Source organism: Nelusetta ayraudi, unplaced genomic scaffold (assembly GCF_046127955.1).
Source record: "Nelusetta ayraudi isolate G7.1 ecotype Tasmania unplaced genomic scaffold, CSIRO-AGI_Nayr_v1 ptg000079l, whole genome shotgun sequence".
NCBI classification, from domain to species: domain Eukaryota; kingdom Metazoa; phylum Chordata; class Actinopteri; order Tetraodontiformes; family Monacanthidae; genus Nelusetta; species Nelusetta ayraudi.
Genome location: NW_027466129.1, coordinates 1,627,501 through 1,655,000, shown reverse-complemented (window position 1 = coordinate 1,655,000; position 27,500 = coordinate 1,627,501). Strand labels below are relative to the sequence as shown.

General features: G+C 48.8%; 3 protein-coding genes across 5 annotated transcripts in view; 2 read left to right on the top strand and 1 right to left on the bottom strand.

Annotated features, from left to right (window-relative positions):
- The window catches only part of dnah3 (dynein axonemal heavy chain 3), a 30,127-nt gene extending 16,213 nt beyond the window's left edge, over positions 1-13,914 (bottom strand). The window contains exons 1-38 of the mRNA XM_076044069.1: positions 13,568-13,914; positions 13,350-13,455; positions 12,827-12,947; positions 12,378-12,479; positions 12,096-12,291; positions 11,905-11,950; positions 10,800-10,983; positions 10,504-10,696; positions 9,695-9,890; positions 8,866-8,991; positions 8,595-8,790; positions 8,288-8,467; positions 8,069-8,199; positions 7,860-7,965; positions 7,601-7,779; positions 7,337-7,521; positions 7,111-7,234; positions 6,887-7,040; positions 6,664-6,808; positions 6,230-6,441; positions 6,044-6,135; positions 5,831-5,945; positions 5,629-5,745; positions 5,107-5,286; positions 4,846-4,982; positions 4,546-4,747; positions 4,373-4,465; positions 4,118-4,228; positions 3,904-4,018; positions 3,478-3,676; positions 3,297-3,405; positions 3,097-3,210; positions 2,840-3,016; positions 2,629-2,720; positions 1,471-1,690; positions 827-961; positions 458-569; positions 123-364 (exon numbers count right to left, since the gene is read on the bottom strand). Coding sequence (XP_075900184.1) covers positions 123-364; positions 458-569; positions 827-961; positions 1,471-1,690; positions 2,629-2,720; positions 2,840-3,016; positions 3,097-3,210; positions 3,297-3,405; positions 3,478-3,676; positions 3,904-4,018; positions 4,118-4,228; positions 4,373-4,465; positions 4,546-4,747; positions 4,846-4,982; positions 5,107-5,286; positions 5,629-5,745; positions 5,831-5,945; positions 6,044-6,135; positions 6,230-6,441; positions 6,664-6,808; positions 6,887-7,040; positions 7,111-7,234; positions 7,337-7,521; positions 7,601-7,779; positions 7,860-7,965; positions 8,069-8,199; positions 8,288-8,467; positions 8,595-8,790; positions 8,866-8,991; positions 9,695-9,890; positions 10,504-10,696; positions 10,800-10,983; positions 11,905-11,950; positions 12,096-12,291; positions 12,378-12,479; positions 12,827-12,844 — 5,235 coding nt within the window. The 5' untranslated portion in view covers positions 12,845-12,947; positions 13,350-13,455; positions 13,568-13,914. The remainder of the gene's footprint in view (positions 1-122; positions 365-457; positions 570-826; positions 962-1,470; positions 1,691-2,628; positions 2,721-2,839; positions 3,017-3,096; positions 3,211-3,296; positions 3,406-3,477; positions 3,677-3,903; positions 4,019-4,117; positions 4,229-4,372; positions 4,466-4,545; positions 4,748-4,845; positions 4,983-5,106; positions 5,287-5,628; positions 5,746-5,830; positions 5,946-6,043; positions 6,136-6,229; positions 6,442-6,663; positions 6,809-6,886; positions 7,041-7,110; positions 7,235-7,336; positions 7,522-7,600; positions 7,780-7,859; positions 7,966-8,068; positions 8,200-8,287; positions 8,468-8,594; positions 8,791-8,865; positions 8,992-9,694; positions 9,891-10,503; positions 10,697-10,799; positions 10,984-11,904; positions 11,951-12,095; positions 12,292-12,377; positions 12,480-12,826; positions 12,948-13,349; positions 13,456-13,567) is intronic.
- Positions 13,915-14,065: 151 nt separating this feature from the next.
- On the top strand, positions 14,066-18,138 carry dazl (deleted in azoospermia-like). 3 transcript variants are annotated; one of them, XM_076044066.1, is made up of 10 exons: positions 14,070-14,206; positions 14,761-14,874; positions 15,190-15,281; positions 15,551-15,602; positions 15,696-15,762; positions 15,861-16,012; positions 16,133-16,216; positions 16,795-16,845; positions 17,188-17,278; positions 17,785-18,138. In XM_076044066.1, the coding sequence occupies exons 1-9, from the start codon at positions 14,204-14,206 to the stop codon at positions 17,230-17,232; spliced, it is 660 nt and encodes a 219-aa protein (XP_075900181.1). In that variant the 5' UTR covers positions 14,070-14,203; the 3' UTR covers positions 17,233-17,278; positions 17,785-18,138. The 3 variants fall into 3 exon arrangements, with proteins under 3 accessions (XP_075900183.1, XP_075900182.1, XP_075900181.1); XM_076044068.1 differs by lacking the exon at positions 16,133-16,216 and having other exon boundaries at positions 14,066-14,206; XM_076044067.1 differs by lacking the exon at positions 16,795-16,845 and having other exon boundaries at positions 14,068-14,206.
- Positions 18,139-19,462: 1,324 nt separating this feature from the next.
- The window catches only part of rftn1a (raftlin, lipid raft linker 1a), a 21,872-nt gene continuing 13,834 nt past the window's right edge, over positions 19,463-27,500 (top strand). Inside the window, exons 1-2 of the mRNA XM_076043909.1 lie at positions 19,463-19,691; positions 27,077-27,228. Coding sequence (XP_075900024.1) covers positions 27,081-27,228 — 148 coding nt within the window. The 5' untranslated portion in view covers positions 19,463-19,691; positions 27,077-27,080. The remainder of the gene's footprint in view (positions 19,692-27,076; positions 27,229-27,500) is intronic.

Here is a 27,500-nt window from a genome sequence, read left to right as displayed (position 1 = left end):
TAAGGTTTAGACTAAAAATGTCCCCAGCAAATATTTAATAAATGAAAAAGATGGACATATTTTTCTCAGTGTGAAAAATGTGTAAATAAAGGTGGAACAAAAACACAACAGTCTTGATTTACCTTCTTGTTGTCGTCGAGCACGGTGTTCATGTTCTCGATCCAGACGGCGTCGATGGGCCCGTCAAAGATGATCCACTGGCGGTCGTCCGATGTGGACAGCGCCTGCTTGCGGTAGGAGACGGCCAGCACGCCGTCCGACCACTCGTGGCTGACGGGGTCGAAGCAGCCGTACAGCTGGCCCATGGTGATGGCCTTGGGGTTGAGGATGCAGTACCTCACAGCGTACTCGTCCATCAGCTTCTCTGTGGGCGGGCGCAGAAGACAGGGATGGGAAGGGGGGAGGGCCCAAATGGAGAGAAAGAGGAAGAGGAGAGAGAGGGGGAGGAGTCACCAACCTTTGAAGAGGTCTCGCAGAGCGCCGGCGAGAACCTGGTAGGCTGAGGTCTTTCCTCCGAGAGGGTCTCCGACTATCATGAAGCCATGACGCACCAGCATCATCTCGTACACCTGAAACAGTCACACGTTACTGTGAGTGACATCATCATCATGAACCAATCACATGTTACTGTGAGTGACATCATCATCATGGACCAATCACATGTTACTGTGAGTGACATCATCATCATGAACCAATCACATGTTGCTGTGAGTGACATCATCATCATCATCATCATCATCACCACCACTATCATCATCACCATCGCCATCATCACCCCCCCCAGCCCAACAGGTGTCTCTCAGGTGTTTCCTTCCTGTCAAGATACCTGGATGATCTTCCCCAGGAACCAGGGGACGGGCTGCAGGTTGATCTTGGCGATGTTGTCGTTCAGGGCCTTGATGAGCAGGTCGTAGTCCGGCTTAGGGAGGACCACGCCGGGGAACAGGTCCGAGATAATTCCCTGGTGGACACACCATGCATGTATGAAAAGGACTTAATACAGTGTGGCCACCCGTGGTATTGCAAGAAAAAATATCACAAGGTCCAACAAGCAGTTTTCCCATTGACCACAATACAAATAAATGAACTGACAGGATGCTTCAGAGCTGAATCACATAGTTCATAACAAATCTTTCTATTTTGTAATACATTTTTCTATTCTTTTAAGTCATGGACTTTAAATCTTAATGTTAAATGGGATTTAAAGTCCAGAAAATCCCCAGAAAATATTTTTTTCCCCCTGAGAGTGCCATCACGGACTCCTGAGCGCGATGTGTTCTGATGATGTGAGTTACAGAGGCATGATGGGAAGTGACATTACTGCTCACACACTCCATGGGGACCACATAACACATAAGCAAATTCAAAAGCAGCTCAATTGAAATGAATGAGCCGTCGTTGGGACTGGCGAGGAGGAGGATGAGGAGGGGAAGGAGGATGAGAAGGAGGGGGGCAGAGTCAAGGGGTCACCTCGAACAGCGGCACATCCTGCGCCAGGAACTTGGCCATGTTGACGTCCATGAGCGCCCGCAGCAGCAGCACGCTCTCCACCTCCTCGGGGTACTTGAGCTTCAGGTTGCCCGCTGCCGTCAGCACCGACTTGACCGCCCGCATGCCGTAGTCGTAGTGGTGCTGGGAGGAGAGCTGTTCCGAGCACAGTCGGTAGGTGGCCACGATCTTCTGGGCCAGACTGTGGTGGCGGGTGGAGCGGTAGCAGTAATAATCGTAAATAATGTAAAAGGGTTAAATTGAGACAACTGGACTTATTCTTGCGATCTTGACTCTCATGACTTTCGCTCTATTAGCGTAATCAACATCTTGTTGAAAATCACCACCTCTTGTTGAAAAATCAACATATTTGCAAAGAGGAGAAGCCGTCATCGTTCAGCCCCACCTACACTACCTGGTGGTTAAACACTTGGGACTCTCCAACCTTTTCTCAGAACTGAAGAAGCCTTTCGGGTGAGAGGCGAAACGTTTTCAAGGTCGCAAGAACGAGTCCAGTTCCCCAACGGAACCATTCTACTTTAAGATGACCTGGCTGACTGAGAGCCTTTGTTGACAAAGCGGTATTAACTGTCCTGCAAGCAGGGATGGGCGGGGCCACGCCCCATTGAACTTTTTTATTTAATTCATTAAGTTAAAACAAAACAAAAAATCTAACATGATTATTTATTTTTCATGCCATCTACCGGCACTTACCATGTAATAAGCTAAAAAAAAATCATGTCTATTCATTAAAGTTTTCATGAAGGAGCCGCGTGAACTTCCGAGATTCTTCCCAAAGAAAAACGTTAAAAGACTTCTGGTTGTCTTTGCAGATGTGGCTTTAAAAATTTTTTTGGGTCATTAAAAATAAACATGAATATAGTGGCTTTAAAAAAAACTCAAAAGATTACACATAACACAAGTAATGTATTTCAAGTAACAGCTGATTTTGTGTACTTCCAGTGTATTTTAGATCAGGGGTTACAGTGTTTGGATTGGAGGTCTTCATGAGACACGCAAGTTGTTGTCGATCTACCTGTGACCTTTGTAGCAGCCGCAGTGTTTTTTAGTGTATGTAGGGGGTGCCATAGAGCAGACGTTTGAATATCCGAACCACGGAGGGGAAAAATATGAGCATACCTGCGAGACTCGATGAAGCCCATGGAGTAGAGGGAGATCTCCCCGATGAGACAGTAGTCGGGTACCATCATGGCCACGGTGCGGAACAAAGCCTGGGAGTGGAGGGGTAGGTGGAGGGGTGGGTGGCGGGGGTGGAGCAGGGGCGGAGCAGACAGAGGTCAACACCCACTTCAGACACCGGGGGCGGTTGACGTGAATTGAGAAGTCGCACCTTCAGGTTGTCGGGCAGCTCGGCCCTGCCGGCGTAACCGGGGTTCATGGTGATGAAGACGTTGCAGGTGGGGTTGAGCGACAGCTCAGTCCCCTCGAACAGGAACTTCTTCAGGTCCCTGGCGATGGCCTGCTGGATGCAGAGGACCTGCTGGGCCACCACGGACAGCACCTCCACCTGGCGAGCCAGCAAAGAGAAGGTTGTTGTTGTTGTTGTTGTTGTTGTTTTTCCCAGTCGTGAGTTGAGTTGAGACTCGCCTCGATGCGGTTGAACTCGTCGAAGCAGGCCCAGGCTCCTGACTGAGCTAGGCCCTTGAAGAACTTGCTCATGGCTTTGTAGTCCAGGCCGTCAGAGCAGTTGAAGACCACGCACTGGGGGAACAACGGTGAGGATCTTAAACCTTCTGGAAGCATTGAGCAGCTTCACTGCGAGTGTGTTTTCACCGTTGACATCTCACCTGTTTGGCCAGAGCCTTGGCCAGATCTTTGGTGGTCTCGGTCTTCCCAGTCCCAGCAGGACCTTCGGGGGCTCCTCCCAAGTTCAGCTTCAGAGCTCCCATCAGTGTTCTGTTGAGACACACACACACACACATTCACATGGCTCCACGCGCACGGATGTGGGAGAAGAGGAGGACCGACCTGTAGCAGCGGTCGGTGAGGGGTGTGATCACCAGCCGGGGGGAGTTGCCCAGGTACTCGTAGCCGTACTTCAGGTAGGTGGTGATCATGCGCAGCATCACCTCGTCCCCCTCCCAGAAGTAGCGCAGCTGGGAGATCCAGGAGAAGTCGTTGAGGGAGGAGATGCGATCTTCTGCCAGTATGGCCACGACGTCCCGAGCTGAGTGAGTAGGATGAGGAAGACGAGAATGGGGAGGTGGTGGGAGAGGACGAGGAGGTGGGAGTGGTGGTGGGAACGGAGAAAGTTGAGGAGGAGGAACAGGAGCACCAGAGAAGAGACTGAGATGAACCTCCAGCCACTGGAGGAAGTAAACTGGAAACTGAGCTGCGCTCTCTAATGCAGTAAATACTAGCAGCTGCATCACACAACAATGTGGGCAGGGATACCGTGGACGTCGATGACGGTGAGGGCACCAAGGGTCATCCTGGCGCCCCCTGGCAGCTTCCCGCGCACCAGCTCCACGATGTCGCTGATTTGGTCGTTGCACTGCTGCACGTAGTCCTGCAGTGGAGAGGGAGGAAAGATCAGAGAAGATCTGGTCTGGGGAACACACCATGATGGAGCTACCGCCAGTGCTGACGCATGACACCGCAGACTGACAGGCAGCGTGTTGTTCACGATGGCCTCCGACACCTCCGTGGTCCAGAAGATGGAGGAGGCACAGATGACCACCTGGCCGGGCCACTGCAGCACCCACTTCTTCCTCGGCAGCTGCACAGGGTAGAGACGGCGGTCAGACAGACACGCAAACACGAGCAGTTGATGATCTCAGCAGGTGGCCACCGCTGGTGCCACCAGCACCAAGTGTTGATGTCACATGAAGGTCACGAAGGTTCAAGCTGGCTTCCTGGATACCTCGGCGTACTGATGCACACCCTGCCGGATGACATCTCGAACGCTCCTCAGCATCAGGACCTCCACCTGCAGCAGCCACTTCTCCACCATGCCCTGAAGACCAGATTTTTACAACGTCAGATCCATGAAAGGACAACCAAGGGGCGAGGTTTTGCGGTGTGACGGTGCCAGACCTTGGCATCTGCAGGGTAGATGTTCTCGGTGAAGGGCACCCTCTCCTGCTCGGAGCTGATCATGCCGGTGATGGCCATGTCCTTGGTGAAATCCAGCTTGGCGATGCCCTCAAAGCACTTCTTTAGGTGGGGCTGCACGCACAGCGGGTCCTTGGTCTGTGACAGGATCTCCAGCAGCTCATCGTTGGACAAGAAGAAGAACCTAAGGAGAAGGTGACCGTGGCGGATGAGACGGAACGTGTGTCACTACTAATGTCTGTACTAACAGGGCGATGACGGCTTGTGAAAGGTGCTGTGAACCTGGGGAAATACAGCCTCTTCTTCTCCAGGTAGGTATTGAGGCCTTTCTGGATGTCGTCCAGGAGTATGTTGGACTCCAGCAGCCGCTCCAACATCTTGTCCTGTCCTGTGGCCACCAGCACTCGCTTGTCTTTCACCTGCAAGAAGAGGAGAGACTTGCTTAACCCAAGCAGGTCCAACCCCAACAGATCCAACCAAAAGCAGGTCCAACCCCAGCAGGTCCAACGCCAGCAGGCCCAGACAGGAGAGCGGGGAACTTACCGCCTCGGTGATGATGTTCTTCCAGTAGCCGTCCACGATGCGGAACTTGCGTCCCTCCTCAGGCATCTGGGCGATGATGTCCTCAGAGCTGAAGATGGGCTCCAGGTAGAGCCAGGTGGCCTGGCACTTGAGCATGGCATCCAGGATGTCCTGCATGCTCACCAGCTTCTCCTCCCATAGCTTGAGGTGCAAGTCAAACATTGTTTTGTTTTGCTTTTTTTGCACATGCATGACCCCATTTGCATGTCAACCAGATTCAAGTTGCAGCTCTTTGTAAAAAATAATGATAACATTGATATTTTAGTTTTAATTTTACAGTTTGTGCACGTGCACGCCCATACTTTCTCTTTTGCATCAAGTTCATTCACTTCTGGCCCTTCTTCTACAACCAGTAAACTGAGATAAAAGATATATTTTAACTATCTTATTGTAAAGATTAGAATCCAATTAGATACGAGTGATATTAAAGAGAAGAAAAGAGAAGAAGAGAGGACAGATCTGCTTGTCCTCCCAGGTTCCTACCCTGCACTCCTCCTCGATGGGCTTGATGAACGGAGAACCTCTCATGGTCTGCACCTTGATGACATGGTCATCCAGAAGCACCTGGATGTCGTCCACAGCCGACACGATGCTGATGTCCTACAGTGGGAGATGGGAGTCTCTGTCAGAGTGACATCTGTGATGACAGCTTGGGCGTCAGCCAGACCAGTGCTCCTGTTCTGACCGAGTCTCTGTACTGGCTGAAGGAGAACTCCAGGTCCGTCCACTCGCTCTTCATCTTGTCCATGGCCTTCTCCAGCGAGTACTCCTTACTGGCTGCCGCTCCAATCTCCTCCAACCTGGGTTCAACAGTAGGAGAATAAATAAAGTGCACATACAAAAATAATTTAATTAAAAAATATATATATTTATGTGTTTTCCTCCGTGTTGGACCAACCTATCGGAGAACTCGGAGAGCCCGGCCATCAGCATGTCGAGCAGGGTGCTGTTCTCGTTGGGCTTCACCTCAAATCCCACAATGTCGCTAATCTGCACAGAAAAATTGATTGCATTTCTCATGTCAGCCAATCAGATATAGGGAAGGGCGGAAGACTCCTCAGTGGCCGGGAAAGGTTGTGCTGACCATCTCCCAGTGGCGGTCCTTGATGCCCGGGTTGCAGATGGTGCTCAGGATGGGCACGTGCTGCTTGAATTGGTCCACCTTCCCCTTGAAGGTCTTTGCCACACGGCGAGGCCCCGGCAGCGCGGAGAGCGACTTGGTCAGCTTGTGCAGCGTCTTCCACATCACGTCCAGCTCGTCGCCAATCTTCTCAGCGTCCAAATTGGCAAAAGGACCTGGGGGTCAGATGGCAGAGGGAGGGATGAAGGGAGGAGGGAGGGAAGGAAGGAAGGAAGGAAGCAAGGAAATAAGGAGGGAGGGGAATGAAGCACGCAAGGAAGGAAGGAAGGAAGACAGGAGGGAAAGAAGCAAGGGAGGGAGGAAGGAAGGAAGGAAGGAAGGAAGGAAGGAAGGAAGGAAGCTCCTCCTTCTCCAGCCACGGTGGATGTCTCTCTCACCGTTCATCCACTCGTCCGACATGACCTGGAAGTTGAGCGCCGTGGTCCATAGCTGCTCGTGGGGCTGCTTGTCGGCCAGCAGCGTCTGCAACATGGGGAACTGGCTCTGGTCCTTCTCCAGCAGGGACTCCTCTTTGTTGATGTCCTGAGAGAACAGCAAGAGGCACTCTGATGAAGATTCATCCGGGGCTGAATTTCTATTTTATCACATGAGCACTCTGACCTCCAGCTCCATGAGGGCTGCTTCCAGCCTGTCACTGATCTGCCTGAGGTTCCCCACGTTGTTCCTCATCTCATCCATGTTCATCACCTCCTTCTTCTTGAAGGCCTGTATGTCCTCGTCCAGTGCCAGCAGCCGCTGCTCAAAGTCCACCACCCTGAAAGAAGAATTCACAGGTAAGAGGGAGTGGGGGTATAGCATAGGGACTTCAGTGACAGCTGAGTGACCTTGTGGTGAGGCAGCCTTCAGACTTCTCCCTCATGGCGGCCAGGCGCAGCTTGCTGTTCTCCAGCTCCACCAGGATCTGCTCGGGCCACTGAAACACCAGGGAGTTCAGCCGCAGGTCGTCCGCTAGAGGGGGCGCCACAAGAGGAGGAGAGAGACTGAATCCTTGCGCGTCTCCACGCACTCTGCTGAGAAACCATACGGAGAAGAAGCGGAGATGTTTGATACCGGGCAGGTTGGCGTGGTCCAGCAGGAAGCTGAGACGATGCACCGCCTCAGCGATCTCCTCGATCAGGTCATGGATCGTCTCCTCGTAAGTCCGCTCGATGAACTGGTCCAGCGTCACCAGCTCCTCTGTGTTCTCCGGGATGCTCCTCACCGTCTCTTTGATGTCCTCATACTGCTTGCAGATCCTGGAACACAAACAAAGGAGTTTTGGTTTCAAGTCCGAGTGCCAGAGAAGATGATGTTTCCCCCCGCCCGCTCACTCGCCCTCTGTTCAGCTGCCGGTTCTCCTCCATCTTGAAGACAATGATCTTGTTCCTCAGCTTCTCGGCTCGGTCGCACAGGTCCTCGTTCAGCTTGCCGGCGCACAGGCAGAACATGGACAGAGGCACGGTGACACGGATGGAGGCGATCTCCCTCCACAGGTTGTTGATGCCCTCGATTCTCTGGAGGAGTGAGAAGCTAGTGAGCTGTGTTGGGGCCACAATGGGAGGAGAAGATAAAAGAGGGAAGGAACTCCAGCGACCTCGGTGAAGACCTCCAGGGAGTGTTCCTCGCCGAGGAAGGCGATGACCTCCTCCATGGCCGTCTGGTCCAGCAGGCTGCGGTATTTCTCATAAATGTCCAAATAACTGAGGAACGAGACGACATCCGTCGTTGGAGCTCAAACCAAATCCACCAGACTTGAGCTCATTGGAGCTGGAACAGAACCCACAAAAGGAAAGCCGTTCTTACTTTCTAGGTCCCACAAGGTTCCTTTGAAAAATGTTTTTGGCCTGGTCAGTCAGCTTGAGGACCAGAGCCTCCTCGGGGCCGATGGTGCGCAGGTACAGGTTCTGGATGTCTGGGAAGAGGCTGCATTCCACCTGGTGGAGAAGAAAAAGTGAAAATGGGACCTTAAGATCCAGAAGTCGCGGCCAGTTCAGGACTGTGGCCGCTGCAGTAGCAGCTCACCCTGGGCAGCATCTCTGCGCTCCTGATGATCTCCATGAAGACTCTGTGCAGAAGGTCCCAGATCTGACTGAAGCTGGGGCAGAACTGGATGTCGGGCTCGCTGACCTGCAGCTCCACCAGCAGCAGCTGGGACAGGACGTACTTGACCTCGTCAAACTCCCTGCCAAAGTCGTTGCCACGCTGCGGAGCGAGCGAGTGAGCAGCAACAGGTCAGCAGGATTAAAACCAGAGAAGAAGAGAACAGAGTGGAACGGGCTGGGAAAACAAAAAAATAAAGTAGACAAAAAAGGGATTTAAGGCGCAGAACCTGGTGCAGGGTGAAGACATACAAAATGTCCTGCAAGGAGTCGACCACCAGGGAGCGCAGCTGCAGCGACATGAGGGAGGCCACGCAGCTGAAGAACTCCTGCACGGCCACGGGGGCCATCTGCTCGTCGTCGGGGATGAGGGGCAGCCACAGGTCCTTGTAGGCGTCGAAGAGCGCCGCGCACTGGGGCAGCCACCTGCAAGAGGCAGACATGGGTAGGTGGGCGTTTGGGTGGCGGGGATTCTGACCTCCGGGTGCACCGGGTACTCACTGTTGGACCAGTTCGTCCCGGGCCATTCGACACTGCTTCTGGACAAAGTCTTCGAACTGCGACGGGACGAGGGGGAGGCTGGCCGAGAAGAGATCCTCCAGTCTGACGAAGCGCAGAGACGAGAAGCTGGAGCAGCGATTCAGCAGTGCAAGACACATTGGAAAATGGTCAAATCAAAGGAGGGGGGAGGGGGGGGGAACAGTCGGGAGAGTTTGGAAGATGAAAGGACTGATGGAGGCAAACAGAATGACACTCGAGCAAAAGATGAGGACACTTATGGAGCTGAGACAGATGAAACTTTTTTTTTTTTGATTGACACGTTGCCACTTTCTATAATTTCTATGATACCATTAATATTTAGATTAAAAACAAGCAAAAAAAATAGATACTCTATTCCAGTGGTTCTCAACTGTTGGAGTCTCAGGACCCACATTTCTTTTTCCTCATCATGAAGTCGCAACCCAAATTTTATTTCACAAGCCTCCTTTCTAGCATATCTAGTAAATAAATTATTGAAATCATTTTATTGAATTGTGTGTCTGCAAAACAAATGGCAAACATTTTCTCTATAAATATACATATTTTAAAATCCTTGCTGCCCAAAAAGCTGTGACCAAATAGAAACGGTTTTGTCACCCACTTTGGGTCACAACCCACCAGTTGAGAAACGCCAATCTATACCAATCATCTAAGATCCCCAACACCCGTCTATGTTAATGTTGACTGTCCAGCTGGTTATGCACCATTGAGAATCATAATAAATAAATCATGAATGAAACGATGATAAAATAGGCACTAGACAGCACGAGGCAGCAGGTTTGTGTCTCACCCGCTCATCCAGATGTCCTGCAGCAGCACCATGATGGGGGTGGCGGTGAAGAGGTGCTGGCTGTGCCACCGCTGGGCCTCCTGGTAGCTGGACGTCCAGGGCACAGGGGCCCGGATCACCCTCCAGGGGAACGGCCTGGGGATGCTGGAGACGGAGAGGCGGCGGCGCTCCAGAGGGTCCATCAGGACGTAGTCCACTGATGGGAGAAGAACGGGTTTGGCATTTCCCATTTAGGCGATTATATTTTTGTGTGCGTGTGTGTGTGTGTTTATGGAATTTTACAGTCGCCTGCCTGACAGCGCAAGATGGCAGCCAACTAGGAGCAAGACCCTTATTGCTCTACGTATATATGAGAACCATTCTAAGAGTAGAAAAGCACCTTTATTGTACTGCGAGTTCACACCTCTATTAATGTGATGTAATAGGCAGTATGTTAAGCTCTTTTTTTCTCTTTTTTTACATGTTTTACTTAGAGGGCAATAAAATGCAGTGTTTGTTTTCAGACATTATAGACAGTCATTTTTTTTTTTTTATCAATATTCTTTCCTTTTAACAAAACTGAGCCAAATACCAAAAATCGTGCATGTTAATTTCAAAAACTTTGAACACAATGGGAAAGACGCGTATATGTGAAGGAGTGCAAAGAAAGAAGAAAGGTCTGTCAGCGAGTTTTGCCATAAAATATCAGCAGCACAAACAAATTGTGAGGCTCACTGGGACATTTGAGCACGTAAAGCTTTTACCAATATAAAAATGATAAGTCAAGCCAAATTTTACAAACTGGACCTTGAGTTGAGGTGGTTTCCTACCGATGCTCTTCTTCATGCTCAGGTGATAATCCTTCTCGGCCTCATCCTGCACGTCTGCCCTGACCGTGGGCATGTTGGCGCTGCTGCGCTCGGTGTCGGGGGGCAGCAGCCGCAGGATTTTGGTCAGCTGCTGCGCCGGCAGCGAGGAGAGCACGGCGCTGGAGATGCCGGTGGTGATGTAGTGCTGGTACCTCTGCAGGGTTCAGGATGAGACGGACGCACGGGGCTGAGAGAAGGGCGGAGGAGCGGAACGTTGAACGACGGGTTTCCTCAACTTCCGCCTACGCGATACTTGCCTCCAGGTCTCTCCCGTCAGGCTCCGTCTGCAGGGCCTTCATCTTCTCCTCGTGGCCGTGCATGACGTTCAGCTGCTCCTGAGGGCTCATCGGCCGACTGCCAGGGGTTCTGGAGGTTCGCGATCGGAGCTTGGAGGGCCGCGGAGGGCCAGGGTAGGGGTGAGCCACGTTGGCAGGCCTGCTTCTAAAGGTCAGAGGTCAGAGGGTACACAACATTATTTATCCACCTCCACCTTCTATCAGGGGGTAAAAAAAAATGCATCTACAATGTAAAGGACCACAAAGATTGATACAAAATCTGTATTGAAGTTTATTTGAAATAAATAGTAAAAGGGGACGTTTTATGGGCATAACCTTATAATTTATTTTGTTAAATCTGGAATGTCTTCAATTTTGATTGATTGATCTCTGTTTTTGTTTTTGTCGTTTTTTTAGTGACCTGTATGTGTGAGGCGGAAACTATTCACCTCCAGCGCTTAAGTTTGTCCCGGTAGCTCCGTAGTTCATCGCTTTCAAGGCAGCTGGCAGGTGAACAATACCTTGCATGGGTCGGCTCGGTTATTGTTGCCTCGCACGCAATTCGCACAATGTTGTACAGTGTCATTGTTATTTTGCCGGTCGTCTTCCACTGAAGGAAGGACTACGTGTTTAATGTTTGCATTCCTTGGAGAGTGCAGCGAGATATCTTGATAAGTGTAAAAATTTTGGAGTTGTGATTTTATTTATTTGCAAAATATTTGTGAGCCGTGTGCGTGTGCAGACACGTTTGTGTAATGTCGCATATTTTTCAATGCAGTTTTCGCTGTGGGAAGTGGAGTTTGGTTAAATAAAGGAAACCCGACACACCAAAAAAAAAATATATATATATCTTAAATTTCTCTAATCATTCTTCCCGGATTTTGCACAATTTTTTTTTTTCTCTTGCGACTGTTACGGTCAAAAATGTTCTATTTTGCAGAGGCCTTCTCAAAAACATAAGTTAAAGAGATTTACGTGGTTTTGTTGTGGCAAACTGGAAAAGAGTGCGTAAAACAAAATGTGAAAACTGCACTTATTGCATCACAAAAACAACATGACAAATGTTAGATTCTAAAGATGTGTTTACCTTTTCTTTGGTGGGCTTGGACTCTTGCTTTCCACCGAGGTGCTGGCTGAAAACCTTGTTCAGTCCCAAAATGTTTTCAGGTTGATTTTTTTTGTTTGTTTTTTAAAAAACAAGGACAAAAACACAAACAACAACAATAAACTTGTCTTCAGTCAAAAAAAAAGTCAAAACAAATTCTGTTGGAAGGATACGAAGTGCAGATGCCTGTCGAACAGTTAGCGGCCGTCGCTGCAGCTGGACCATCTTCAGGTCCTGCGCCAGAGGACTGTAGTTGTTCCCCACCGACTGGCAGGAGGAGCGGTGGGTGTGCTGCTCTTTGAACGGAGCCGCCAGCGTCCTGGTGTCCGTCCGCAGGATGGGGGGATAGCGACTGTGCCTCAGCACCATCTGAGGTTCAAAAAAAAAAAAAAAAAAAAAAATTTACTCTGGTACAAGAGTACGGGAGGAAGTGGATCGACGCGGCGTCGACTTACCTGATACAGCTCTGACGTCTCTGTGTCATAAGACAAAGGCAGAAGCGGCGGGAAAGGGAATGCTCTGGTCTGACTCCGGTTGTAAATGGAGTCGTCCTCCATCTGCAGAGGGTCAGACAGTGGAGTTACCACAGCAAGTAGGACATAGCACATCATGCAGTAGCACCGAGTCTGCATTTTTAGGGGATTTAATATGTATGCTTCTTCTCAATGCTTCTCAAATAGGTCACTTGTTTTCTTTTCTGTGTTTTATTAATTCTGCTTCCTTAAAATTACTTTCTATATTACACCATGTAAAGGAATTATCTAATAGCAGGCCTTGTCAAATTGGCATATTTCAAATAGAAACTCTTATAAAGTGCATTGTTGATGGCGCAGTCTCATAATTAGGCAAATGACGATGGCTGTTTATGATGTTTTTATTTTTTTAAAATGTGCTGTGTGTGTACCTGCTTTAACCGGTCCATCTCTGCTGTGTGCTTGAGGACCAGGGCCACGGATGAAATGGGAAGAGAAACAGCGACGACAAGACTTGGACTGACACCAGTCCCTTTAAGGCTGCGACCGTACCTACAAAGTTCATTGCAGGAAAATGGAATTTAAAATTAGAATGTTGATGGGGAAAAAAAAAAAAGAATCTTTGTTTTGAACTCAAAGCCAGAATTCTGAGATAGGAGTCACATTTTTTTTAATACAGTAATGAGGCTTCTAACATTACCAGCAATTTAAGCTCCCAGAGATCAAAATACGTATCTGTTAGTTATTTTATTATTAGGTATTAACATTTGACACAACTACAACTAAATGGAAAATGAAACTCAATTCAGGTTTTATTTTTAATTTTAACGCTTCTAATAGAGGATATACACGATGTAAATGGTAATAACAGGAAACGTCCTGTAAACATTAACGGTCGTTTTCCCGTTTTTAAAAGACAGTCGCACTGCTGAACTGCCGTGTTACGGTGCCTACCTCTGAGTCCATGTTTAAGTGAGAACAACGCAGTTTGGAAGTTTGGAAAGAATCAGCGTATTCCAATCACAACTTTCCAACGTCCTCTGGCCTCCGTGTTGGCTGTCTGAAAGTCAAATGTGATGAAAAGTCACCAACACCACCACCTTCAGGAAACCAACACACGGCGGGTCTCACGGGCAACCGTTTCCCAGGGTAACTTGACTTCAGCCACCTACTGTGTAAAAGGCGCGGGGTGGGCGGTGTCCTTTCCTCGTGAGTCCACTGCTGTTTTTCCCTCTAGGATGGCAACCGCGTGAGCCACCTCGCTCTTCCTTTTACCTTGACGTTGCTAATTGTCGGCTTATTGGTGCCCCATTGTCGCTGCTTTCTTGCTTTCCAGCAGGTTTTAGTGTTCAGTCTGGTCTCAAACAGATAAACAAGCTCAAATAAACCGCGCCACGGTGTTATGTTGAAACTCGTATTCCTTTTTTAAGTTCTCTTCGAAGGGGTGCTAGCTAGCTGTGTCCTCTCCGAATCGGCGGGGTTTCTAGAACTTGGCGAAAAGAAATGTAAAAGAAAAAACAAATAAAAAACAAAACAAAAACGTTAACATATAATTTTGTAGAGAAAGTCTACGCATCGCTCCATGCAGTTAAGGGCGAATATATGAGTAGTTTGATAAATGTATCACGGTGGAAAATACACTTACAAACGGGAAAATTTAAGTGATTTGAGATTGAAATGACGACAGGAGGGTCACGTGATTTGGGTTGGGCTGGTGTGAGGTAGCAGTCGTCTGGCAGGATCGAAGCGGCTCTTCTCTGAGTTTGCATCGCCTTATTAATTTATTCATTTTTTAATAGTTTTAGAAGATGGTGAGTTCGACCTGCGGAATCACACGTCCCGATCATGTCTTGTTGACATGACTTTTAAACTAATGCAATTCCGTCTCGCATAGTTTCGGTGTGTTTTTTTCCCGCTGATCGCTAGCATGCTGCGCTAAGTGCGGTAGCTAATCGTCGAGCTCGAAAATGGCGCAATAGTTGCTGTTGGCTAACCGTTGCTGCTGTGAACGTTCCAACCTTGACGGAGCAGGGCGATCGACTCACATTTTGGCCGTCTACCTTTGTCAATGTACGACCCACAGACGTGGGTCAAGAGTTCGTCGAGTCTATATGAGCACGTAACCGCTAAAGTTATCAAATCTTGCAATACACTTTTCAGCCGCCAATTCTTACCACGCTGCTAGTTTGCACTTTTACACGTTGACTCCACACTCTTGACCCACATTTGTGGATCTGTAATCAATGCTAGTAGCCTCATTAGCAGTCCTTGTACCCTGGCAGCAGATTTTCTGCGGGTCGAGATAATACTTTATTTTTATGTTCTTTCCACTCGTCTTAACTGGATTTCTGGATTTTTCTTGCAGGAATCTCACGTCGGCGGCCTCGGCCGAGGGTCCCTGCGGCTGCCCAATGGCTACCTGCTCCCCGAGGGCAAAGTGACCCCCAACGCCCTATTTGTTGGTGGGATTGACCTAAATGTAAGATTTGTGGAAACCGCCGACATGTTATATTCAATCAAACAATGACGTGTCACGTTAAATATACCGTATATGAAGACGCAATCAATGTATTCATTGTTAGGAGTTGTTGCAGGTATTTCAGGTCTCTTTTTTTTTTTTTTTTTTTTTTTTTTTGAAGTTTAGCATTAATTCTGGCCATCGTAAGAATAATCTTGAATTTGGTCCTTAAGTTTGTCTGCAAATTATCCGGCGCTCTGTCAGTTTTTGCTATCACTGGGCAAAATGGAGTTAAAGTCATTGCGCTAAAGTCTTATATTTCATTTTAATCTGCAGGTGAGTGAAAATGAAATGGCAGAATTATTTTCCTTGTACGGTTCTGTGAAGGAAGTGAAAATTATCACGTACCGAGGAGGGATCTGCAAAGGGTGAGTGTTGATCAGAAAGAGTGCTAAAATTGTCCCGACTTCCTGTTACGTTTTAAATATAAAGAAATTGTCATTTAGGTCAATTTTAATGTGTTTTTTGCTAAACGAAATCTTTATCATCCAGCACATTTGTTTTTGCCTGCATACATATAAATTTGATACAGTGTTTTCTGTCGTTGTCAGTCTGTGTGGTTCTAAACTACAAAACTGTAGATCAGAGACATGTATGAAGTTACTGTTTGCTTTCTGTGGGTTTATTGCAATTCCAGGTATGGATTTGTTTACTTCAATGAGGACGTCAACGTTCAGTCCATCATCGAGGTTTGTTCAAGTCCGTCTGCCTTCTTATCGGGCAGTGTACTGTTTTATCGCGGCGTGTTGTAACCTTTCTCCTTGTCGCATCTGCGGCCGCAGCAACAGATGAGCTTAAAGGGCCGCAAACTCAAGCTGGGCCCTGCCATCCTGAAGGAGAGGAGCCCTCGTACGTGCCTCCCGTCAGCCGCATGTCTGCTCGTTTGGTTCCAACTCATGTCGACGCGCTCCTTTGCACGCGTCGCTGCGTTTGTGGTTCTCATCCAGGCTCGCGGCCGCCTCGTCTCTTCGGCCCTCTTCCTCCCCCTCCACGGATGAGCACTCCACAGTATTACTGCTGCACCTGCTGCTCGCCAGTGGGCAGGACCGTCACTCAGCCCCCGCCACCCATGTACAATGCCAGCAGTCCCTACAGCCAGGTAAAACACACACACACACACACACACACACACACACACACAGCACCACGTCAGCAAAGCATTCACATGAATATATCAGCCTGCCTGGTATGTCAAGTTTTGCCTTCTTCTTCTTTGTAGCCGTACACCTTCTCCAACTCAGCGGGTTATATTGGGATTCCACAGATTCCAGTAAACTATGCACAGAGTCCCTATGCCTACGAGGTACGCACACACACACACACACACACACACACACACACACACACACACACACACACACACACACACACACACACTAAGGATGCAAATTATCGATTAATTCATTAATTGTTAGTTGATGACCTTATTGATGGAGTAACGATTAATTGATAAGCAGTGATTAAATTTCACAATGAAAAGTGTGTAAAGAACACATTATTTAACCCTTAAATAATGCTGAGGGTCCAATGTGACCCATTTTTACACGAGAGAACAGTGAAAACAACCTACTAATTTATTCTCTGACTTTAAGTTGACTTCTAATGGGTCACATTTCAACTTTTTCTTTTCTTTTTTTTTTTTTTAAGTTGTTCTACGTATACAGGTATACACCACGCCACGTAACAAAAAACCCTAACATCCCTAACACACACGCTGCCATTCCAACACACAAGTTAGTAAGCAATACTACTAGTAGTAGTAGTAGTAGTACAGAAGCATCGACTCTCGTTCAAGATGTAGTTCAACACACACTGAGCTCTGCTGTAGTGTTTGTTCTCCGCCCCCTTGGCTGACCACTCACCGTTTCCATCGACACACAGTACACTGCACCACAGTGGATAGCGGACGACAGGACGTGGCATGCCAACCAGGTGACTTCAGATGTTGACTTGTAACTGAGTTTTGTTTTGTTGTTGCTGGTGTTTTTTACAATTTAAAATTGATGAGAAAATTCAGATTTTTTAAAAACATTTTTTATTTTTTTTAAACAAACATCTGCAATGTTTTTCCCGGCCACTAGATGGTGTAGTAGTCTAACCAGCATTGGATTTCTGAGCTTTGCAGCTTATGAGAATTTTGTGCTCATTAAGTCTTTTTATGATTTTTTATTTTTTTTTAAAGATAATAACCTGAAACCGTTTGACTCACCTGGTTAATGTGAATGCCCCCCGCCCCTCTCCTCCTCCACACACCTCTTTCTCTCTTTCTCTCAGAATTTTGTGGACTGCGGCGTCCAGACGATGGTCACGGTAATGTAGTGGGTGGAGCGTGACGGCCGCCTCCCTCCCTTCTTCCCTCCTGCAGGTAAAACACCAAATAAAAGGCTGCCACAGCTGTAACACATTAGGCGGCGACTGGGTGGAAGGGAGTTGGTGGCGGGGGGGGCATTTTTCTGATGGCGATCAGTGCAGAGTGCCCTAATGGATTCCTGGAGGGGGGGGGGGGTACATGCGTTTCCATTTCTCTATTTAAGTGCTCACGATTAATATTCACCGAGATTCTGAAGCGCTCGTGGTGAAAAGGAGAACGAGCACCGCGAGGGTTCACACACAGTCAGGAGTGAACGGCGAGGTGTCGTGGCTTCAGCTTCAGCTCTCTGCACTGTCAACAGCTGGCAGTTATTTATTTATGGAATTTTTACGAGAGATTTGCTAAGTTGAACTGATTAAACAGGTTATAGTTGCAGCAGTGTAGTGCTACGCAGCACTACTTGTACATCATAAACACAATTGTCTTGTGTAAAAACCGGAAACACAACCTGTAATCCCGCTGTTCTCTCTCTCTCTCTCTCTCTCTCTCGCTCTCACCAGGAACCACGGCGCCGGGCAGGACGACGACTGGACGATGGAGCCGCTGGGACCAGCACTCAGCACCTCCACCCACCTCCACCTCCTCCTCCTCCTCTTCCTCACCTCCTGTGTCTTCGCCCCCGCACCTGCAACCGATCACTGTCACTCTTGTACAAACAGCTTTTAAGCCCCAACACCTTCCTTCACCTTTCTCAGCTCAGAAACTTCTCCAGTCTTCCATCATCATCGTTATAATTATTATTATTATTATTATTTTTGTCATTTGTCACAACTTATTTATGTTGTAAAATCTGTCTTTTGTCTTATTTTAAATGGTTGTCCTTGGCTTGGAGTGTTCAGCTTTCTGTTGCACAGCACCAACTTTATCTCACTCTGGTTCTTTTCGATTGCGGCATCGGTGATAAAATTGAGCTGTCATTCACGTCTTGATTGAGACATAGAATCAACTCACTCGCCCAAATCCATTTGCATGCGGTCGCTCCACTCGGGTCATTTTTTCCTATTGGGTTTTTCTCCTGCGCTCCTAATTTGGGTCCGGATCATATGTTGGAATTGTAAACACTCTCACCACTCCTGTTCTGGTTTCTAGTTGTCCCTCAAACGGGGGCAGAGTGATAATAATTTCTGTTTCTGTCAGCCAGGAATCAAACCTGGGTGAAGAGTTGTTGGTGTTCTTCCTCTCTGTGCATAGTTCACGTCAGACTGGTTCCCCTGTCGGCGCTTCAGGTTTTAATGGCACTGCAGGCAATGTTGAGCCCACTAACCGTCTTTTGATACAAAAGTGATGAGACTTCTTTTAAATATCTTTTGCGTTTTGCTTGTTTTTCCAGCGTGTGCAAATCGACGACCCTCACTGTGTTTGACTGGGATGCACTTTTTGGTTGTTCTATTCTGGACGTCAGTTCTTTCTTCTTCTTTTTTTTGCATGTTTATCAGTTTGCTGTGGGTTTCGTTTCTATTTTTCCTCTATGGTTGTGCTGCAATTTTCACTGCCTCACTGCGTGTTGTTCACTTTTTTATATACATAAAAGGTTTGTTAAAGAGAGAAAAAGTTGAATAAATAAAGATTCCTGAATGTGTCTGGCCCTCCCTGTGAGAAGCTCTTTAGCTCGGATGACCTGCTGCAGGAATCAGTGCTTCACCTCTCCTCCTCCGCCGCCTCCTCCTCTGGGGGCCTATCAGGGGGCTTCCCTCGGCCGGGGAGGCTGCAGTCTTCCCCGGCAACAGGGTCCCGCCACGGAGCGCTTTGTTTTTCTCGTGTCTGCCGCCGTGTCCCGGCTCCCCGGGGGGCGTGTGTGTGTGTGTGTGTGTGTGTGTGTGGGGGGGGGGGGGTCCTGGCCGGCCCGTGACCACCAGCAGCACCGCAGCAGCAGCAGCCAGTCAGACGCTCACTGCTGAATTATGAATCAGTCTGGATAGCCGCCTATTAGATATGAATCTTGCACGAGGCGACCCTCCGGGAGAGCACGAGCCTCTCCGACCTCATTAGGGCAGCCGTGACGACCACGTGGCTCTTTCCAGGGTGGTGAGGGAGGAAAAAGGGGAAACCCTTGATTCGGGTCGGGTCCGCCCAGGTGCACGCCGCGCGGGGGGGGTCTCACCAGGTCCACACACACGAAAGGGTGCGCGAGAGATACACGGGGGGGGGGGGGGGGCGCTGTCAGCCTCCCTCCTCTCTCTCTCTCCCACTCACTCACTCTCACACACACCCCAGTGCTCACACACCGGCGAGGCTGCTCGGCAGCAGGCTGTGTGTGAGCCGAGCTGTGCATGGAGGATGCCTGTTCTGTTTGGATCCCACTGAAGCCGAGCCGAACCGGAGCGAACACGGAGGAGGAGACGGAGGCGCACGAGGTTTCCTGGAGCAAGACGCGCGCGTGACTCGGGTCCGGCGCGCATGCGACTCGGTGAGTTCCACTTCTGTTGTTGTTGTTGTCATGAATCAATAATCTGTTTTTGTTTTTTACACTGACGTCCCCGTTTGGCGCGAGATGGACTTAAGCGCGAGCTCTTTAGTTACTGACACGTTGTTGTTTTTTTGTTTCGTTTTGTTGTTGTTTTTTAGTTGAGAAGCGCGTGCCGTCCGTCGGGGGAGAATCACTATAATAAAACACACACACACACACACACACACACACACACACACACACACACACACACACAGGTTGGAGAGCGGACGGAGTGAGTCAAGACGGTGCGTGACGGAGCCACACAGATGGGGAGAGTGGGTGGCGCGTGCGCGGAATGATCTGATCTCGTGCCATGTATCATCATCACCCGTCCGGCTAAAGTGGCGCCGTCAACCGAAGGGGGAGGAGGAGAATGGAAGTACAGGAGGAGCGGGGGGGGGCTATCCCAGGTGCTGGAGGGGGAGGAAGAGGAGGAGGAATGGGGGTTCAGGAGGAGGTGTAGGAGGAGGTGGGGGTTCAGGTGAGGAGGTAGGTGCAGGAAGAGGAGGAAGAAGAGGAGGTGCAGGAGGAGGAGGAGGAGAGCGATGGGTCGAGGTTGAGCGCCTCCGACAGGCAGGCAGGAGAAGGGAAACCCGGCGAGATGTAATTTCAAGCTCGGCTGCGCTCACACGAGACGCACGGCGGCATCAATTAGTCACATGTAGTTGCTGCCTGCTTCTCCCCACCATCAGCACCATCAGCAGCATCCCAGTGACGGCCCAGTTTGTCAACGCGGCCCTCGGAACAGAGAGAAAGCAACCGACAGCAAGTCTGACTGACAATCCCACCAAACTTCGAGTACAACTGGAGGCTCAAGTGTTTGACAAACTCACAGGGTTTGACTTCTCACGTCCGTCTGAGTGAGTGAGTCTGTGGGAAGACCTCTGAAATAATGATAATAATGATAGTAATAAGAAGTATCTGGGAGGTGATTGTACGAACATCCTGCCCAGATCCTTCAATTGTCCTCCCCCATTAATTTGAATAGAGTTGCTCAGCCAGCCCAGACGCCGAAAAGGTTTGAGTTCCTCACTAGAGAGCGCATGGAGCCTGTCACAAGTCCATGACTGTAAAATCTGCAATAGAAAGATTTGCTGTGAACTGTATTTCAGGTCAAAGATCGTCCTGTTAGCTCTTTTAGAGGCCTTCATTTTTGCTTTTTGGGCCCAGTGGGATTTTTTGGCTACAGTACCTCGAGAGGCCACTGGGGGATGAAATAGACGCACCGCCATATTGCTAATCCGGTACCCAGTTCCTAAAATACAGCCATGAGCTGGAATCCACACCTCAGGTCTTCCCGATAGTAGGAGGGGGTGAGGAGGGGAGGGGCCGCTGCTGGTGGGCAGAGTTTAACTCAGGAATGGGCAAACTATGGGCGGGGGACCGTATGCGGCCCGTTAAGCTTTTTATTCTGGCCCGCGAAACTTAAGGAAATTATAATAATGGTAAGTAATAATAGTAGTAATAATAATAGTAGTAAGTAGTTTAACAACTTAATATACAAATCAGTCATTTCAATAAAGAGCGAAATACCATGGGACTTTAAAGACACTGATTTGGTTGTAATTTTGCTTTGGTTCATTTTCACATTAAAGCAACTTGTTTTCTACAAATCCCATCATAGACTGTTTCTCTTATATGGTGGCTCACCAAAGCACTCCATCCATACCGAATGCCATTTGAAACTACCTCCCAAAGGTGGTTTCAATCCGTTTTACAAAAATCAGATTTTGTGCGATTTGAGGCTGTTCAGATAACAAAAGAGCCATTCGGTTTCAATCTGGATTTGCTAAAAATTGGATTTTGGCTGGCAGTCTGAATGCGGCTAAAGTAACCTGCCGACTGCTGATCGGTTCATTTCTGGTCGCAAACAAAACTTTTTTTTTTTTTTTTCGGACCTTTGAAGTTAATCTGGTTACTAGAGGTTGTCTTGCTCAAGATATAATCATAACTCATAATCAATTCAATAGAAATAGAAACAGTGTTGTGTCCATCAGCATCTCCAGAGTGAAGCCTGACAGACAGACGGATTCGTCATCAATGTCATTATTTTTTTCCCTACCCCCCACGCTGCCTCATTAAAACGCCGTCTGAGGTGATTACAGTTTCAGTGAAGGGGTGAGGTGTGTCTCCCCCACCCTCACCCCCCCCAGGGCATCTCCACCGCACTCTCTCATCTCTGTGGGCTTCCTTCCTCACTTCACCTCACCCCCCCGCCACACACACACACCTCCACCATCTCACCGTCAGCATCCTTTCATCCAACCCAGGCTCCGTCTCCAACACAGCAGGAGGGAGGGTGGGGCGGGAGGAGGAGGAGGCCACGCCCCACCCTGTCTGTCACCTCTGATGATGACATCCGTCACATCCAGCCAACCAGCCATCACAACGATGGGTTGTCAGTCTGTTGACTGGCTGTTTGTTTGTCTTGACAAGCAGCGGCGGAGGCTTTGCCCGGGGAGGTGGTGGTAGTGCGAGGAGGAGGAGGAGGTAGAGGAAAAGGAAGAGAGGGAGGTGGGGGAGGAGGAAGAGAAGGAGGAGGAGGAGGAGAGAGAGAAGTAGAAGAAGGAGAGGGAGAGGGAGGAGAAGAAGGAGAAGGTGGGGGAGAAGGTAGAGGAGGAGGAGAAGGTCGGGGAGGAGGCTGTGGAGGAGAAGGAGAAGTAGGAGGTGGGGGGAGAGTAGGAGAAAGAGGAGTTGGAGAAAGAAGAGGAGGACGAGAGAAGTGACATAACTGGGAGTCCAACCCGGTTAATTAGCTCAGAATTCCTCTCACTCTGGTAAACAGCAGGAGGTCTTTGGGCTCCACCCGTTACAAGGTCCTGCCTGCACCATAAAAAAAATAGAGGAGGAGCCAGACTCGCTGTGATTGGCTGGCTGGCTCAGTCAGGATAACAACAGTGGAAAACAGTATGTTCACCATATAAGGACGATACCTCTACACAGGAAGTGAGCATATCGTCAGATACAAGAACTACCCGTGTGCTGTGATTCTGACTCATCTCCATATTTCAATCATTTTAATGAGTATAAAAATTTTGGAATATGTTTAATACCAGTTTTTTTTAATTTTTTTGAGTGGGGGGCGGAGGGGGGGGGGCGTATAGTACTACAATCAACCAAAACTTAATTGTTGCTTCTTCTTTTTTAGCCAGTAGGTGGCGCTTGTAATTAAGTAAACGGGCAGTTCCTTCTTATTTCATTTATTTCTCTGTTCCTGATTGGCTTTGGATCAGAGGACATTTGGAGAAACTCCGCCCATCACGGTGGTGGTGGTCTCTCGCCCAGCAGCCAATAGGAAGCCTCGGACCGTTACCGTGTGAAAAGAGCCAATGAGAACAAAGACCTAGATATTAGATATTATCATGTTTTATTTTATTATTTTTTTTTTATTTATGTCTTTCCACAACTGTGTGATTCTTTTTTAAAATCTTTATTTCCTCTTTTTTTTACTCCAACTTCTCGTAGTAGTAGTAGTAGTAGTAGTAATAATAATAATAATAATACATTTCATTGTGTATTATTTTTATTATGCTTTGTAATAAAATATTTTATTCTTCCTCCTCCTCCTACTTTCCTCATCCCCCTCTTCCCTCTCCTCCTCCTCTTCCCTCTCCTCCTCCTCCTCCCCCTCTTTCACCTCCTCCCCCTCCCACCCTGCCCCCCCTCCTCCCCCCGCCCCTCCGGAGTGACACTGGGAGGTATCAGAGCGCCGTCGGATTAACGCTCTCGTGCAAATCCGCTGTCAATTCAAAAAAAAAAAGGAAGGAGAAGAAACCCTCCTCGTCTTCCTCGGCTTCTTACAACAGAATGTGTAATGAGACGCCCTCTGCTGCTCTCCGCCCGGCTTTGTCTTCGCCCCACTCTCTCTCCTCGCCTCTCTCTCCTCCTCTCGCTCCTTTCATCCCTCTCCACCCGTCTCCCCTTGTTTAATGGATGCTTTTCACTCCATCCATCCACCCATCCATCCATCCTTCTCTCTCTCTCTCTCTCCTCCCTTGTTTGTGGGGAGTGAGCGAGCGGGAGAAAAAGATTCCGTTTGAAGTCGACGTGGAGCCGCGAGAGAAAAGACGGCCTTCGTTCGGATCTGGAGGCAAAAATATGAAAAAAAAGAAAAGTGTCTCCAGTCGGCCGACCGCCGCAGTTCTCGCTCTTTATTTTCCAGCCGTTTTCCAGTGCTCGGGCAGATTAACTTGTGAAGTGTGCAGAGTTACAAGTGAGAGGCGGAGCTTTGATTTGAAGGTGAAGTATCAGCTGACAAAGACGTCAAAAGGTTCAGACTGCAGTAGTGCAGTTCAGAGAGAGTCACAACACCAGCTCTCAGTCAGTGTATCTATGAATATATATATATGTATATGTATATATATATATATATATATATATATATATATATATATATATATATATATATATATATATATATATATATATATATATATGAATATAGAATGTTGCATTTAAAAGACATCAGTGTGAAAGAAAATTAGAAAAAAGAAGAAAATTTGAGCTCAGAAACACAAAGACGCAAGAAAATTTAGAGATTAGAAAAAAAAAATCTAAACTAAACTATGACAACTTGCTGTAGCTTGTGAGAGTAGAATAGTGGATAATTAATGAATTGATTGATGGATGGATGGATGGATGGATGGATGGATTGATCCCCAAAAAGGGGAGTAAAAAGGGTTATTCATCATGAGAAGAGATTTCAGGCCTGGACGCACACATTGAGTGGACCAATCAGCAGAGTTAGAGGCGGGACCTACGGCCAGTGGTGTTTTTTTGATTGGTCCAGATCTGTACTTCCAATCAGACGAGAGGAAAAGGACCAAAAACGTGACTCACCTGGTCTGATGTCACGGCCTCTTCCTCCTCCTCTCCCTCCTCTTCCTCCTCCTCCACCTTCTCTCTCTCAACAACACACGGTCCCCCCGTCCCCCCCCCCCCCCCTTCCCCTCGGCCCCCCTGGACGGCGCCGCCACACTTCAGAGGGACTGTGGGCGTCTCGGCAGGGAGGCGAGAGACAGACGGAGAGGACGGATGGAGGGGACGTCATGTGACCTCGGAGGTGGCGGTGGTGATGGTGATGGTCGTCTCTGATTAAATGGAGACGGCAAAGGGCCAATCAAAGCCTTTGTCAAGGAGCGTCTCTAATCAATGGGACGGAGGATGGAGGTGGTGGAGGAGGAGGAGGAGAGAGGAAGGAATGACAGGAGAGGGAGCAGCACCAGTCACATGGTCATGTATGGGTCCATTAAAGCTTTTAATCCAGCCCGTCGAACTTGAAGAAATTATATTCATAGTATGTCATCAAATAGCTTTTTTTTTTGTGTTTTAAAAGTCATTTCAATAAAGAGCTAAATACCGTTTGGCTTCAAAGACACTGACATTGTTGGAACTTTGCTTTGGTTCATTTTCAATTGACATTAAAGCATGGGTCACCAAAACACTCCATACATCTGCTCTTGCTCCGGAACCCCTCCCCCTACATTTTAAGAACCCAGTTGGCCCACCCCTGTCCTAGGCGGTCCAGGGGTGGTTCTAGGACCTAGGTAGTTCTGGTGGTTGTTCTGTGTGGTTCTGGTGATGGTTCTAGGTGGTTCTATGTGGTCCTGGGGTCCTTCTATGTGGTTCTAGCTGATTCTGGGGTGATTCTATGTGGTCATGGTGGTGGTGTTCTGTTGGTATTTGTGTTGCGGTGACATATTAATATCGCTGTTGGTTATGGAGTCGAGGTTGTTGACAGGATCATTATTCTCCCTGTCGGGTGATTGGTTCATTTTAGTCTGCGGCGGGAATTCAAAGTGACGGAGCGCAGCGGCTCGAGACGGACGAGGTGTGAAAACGTGTGAAAGGTTCGAGGCTCTGCGCCGCTGAGAGTCTTTTGGGAAAGAGAAGACAGACAGACAGACAGGCGTGGAAAAAAAAAAGCCCACACACACACACACACACACACACACTCACAGTGGGCCTAATGCAGTGCTGCTGGGATCGTTAGTTGAGTTAACGTCCGTACACTCATCCAGAGCTACACTCTCATTCTCCACGCTTCCCCACACACACATACTGACACGGCCGCCTCTAGGACACACACACACACACACACACACACACACACACACACACACACACACACACACACACACACACACACACACACACACACACACTGGTGACAGACATTAAGCGTCGCCGCGGTGATGGCGAGATGGTTAAAAACTCTGTCGCATCAAATTAGCCCGATGACAGCAGGCCCCGCCCACCTCCGCTTCCAACCTCCAATCATCTGCCCCAAAGGTCGTCACCGACACGATCCTCTCGTCTGTGTTCTTTCTTCTGCTTCTCCCTTCTCTCTTCCTCCTCCTCCTTCTTCGCAGTTTTAAATCTTCTTCTTCTCAGCGGGGAGTCAGGTGGTGAGATTTTGGAGAAGAAAACAAAAAAACAATTTCTCCAGTAAGTGTGTCATGTGATCAGGATGGGGGGGAGAAGGAGGGGATGCCAGGGAAGCTGTGAAATGCCAGGATGTATTTATACCTCCGCGGTGACGGTGCCGCAGCCACAACATGTTACTGCCACTTTTCCTTCCCTCCCCACCTCCTCCTCCCCCTCCTCTTCCCCCTCCCTCTCTGCCCCCACCCTCCACCCCCTCCCTTTCATCCTTCCCTTTTGTTTGCGTCTCCTCCCGACTCCTGTGGTCTCCTCTCCGTCTCTCCCTGTCTGTCATCTCCTCTTCCCTCTTCTCCTCACCTGTTCCTCTCCCCTCCTCACCCATCCCTCCCCCCGTCTTCCTTCCTTCCTTCTCCTCATTTCTCCCCACCTCTCCTCGTCTTGCTCCCCTTCCTCTCCACTCGTTTCCTCTCCTGCATCCTTTCTCTGCCCTTCCCTTGCTCTCCTCACCCCTCCTGTCTCCTCCTCTCCTCGTCACTCTGCCTGACAGGGCGGGAAATCACTCTCATTCCCGCCTTTAATTAGTTTTGATCAAACATGTCGCTCCCAATCAGTGCCGCCTGATTAGCGGCCAGGTAACCGGGTGACACTTTCATATCTCGAGATCACTGGCAGCTTGTGTGTGTGTGTGTGTGTGTGTGTGTGTGTGTGTGTGTGTATGTGTATGTGTATATATGTATATATATATATATATACATGCATATCTTGCATGTTTTTTGTTTTTTTTATAATTGCCCATTTGCAGTCATTTTGTGTTTTAACTGTTTGACACATAGTTTGTGTGTGTGTGTTTGCCATCACTCACTCACTCATTTGTATGTGTGTGTGTGTGTGTGTGTGTGTGTGTGTGTGTGTGTGTGTGTGTGTGTGTGTGTGTGTGCGCGCGCGCGAACCCTACGCAGGGAGATGGGCTGCCGGCTCCCCAAGCTGCGGAAGGCTGAGGAGCGCCAGAGTCCCGGCAACATCTACTCCACCCTGCGGCGCCCCCAGGTGGAGACCAAAGTGGGCGTGGCCTACACCTACCACTTCCTGGACTTCCTGCTGGGGAAAGAAGGTACGACTCACCGAGCGTCATCCTTCCGTCTGGACTAGAGCAAGGTCCAGTCCGGTCCGGTCCGTTCTCACATCTCTAGTCTTTCCCACCGCGGCCTCCAGGGGGAGCTGCTGAGCCTCCTCAGATCTCCAGTGAACAGCATATTTTAGCCCTCTGTTTACAGCCCCCTGCTTAAAAAAATTGCACTAATAACATAATTATTATTAGCGCTTTTCTTTTATATCAGACACGTGACAACTTTGAGACGTTATTTTTCGCACCTTCACACATTT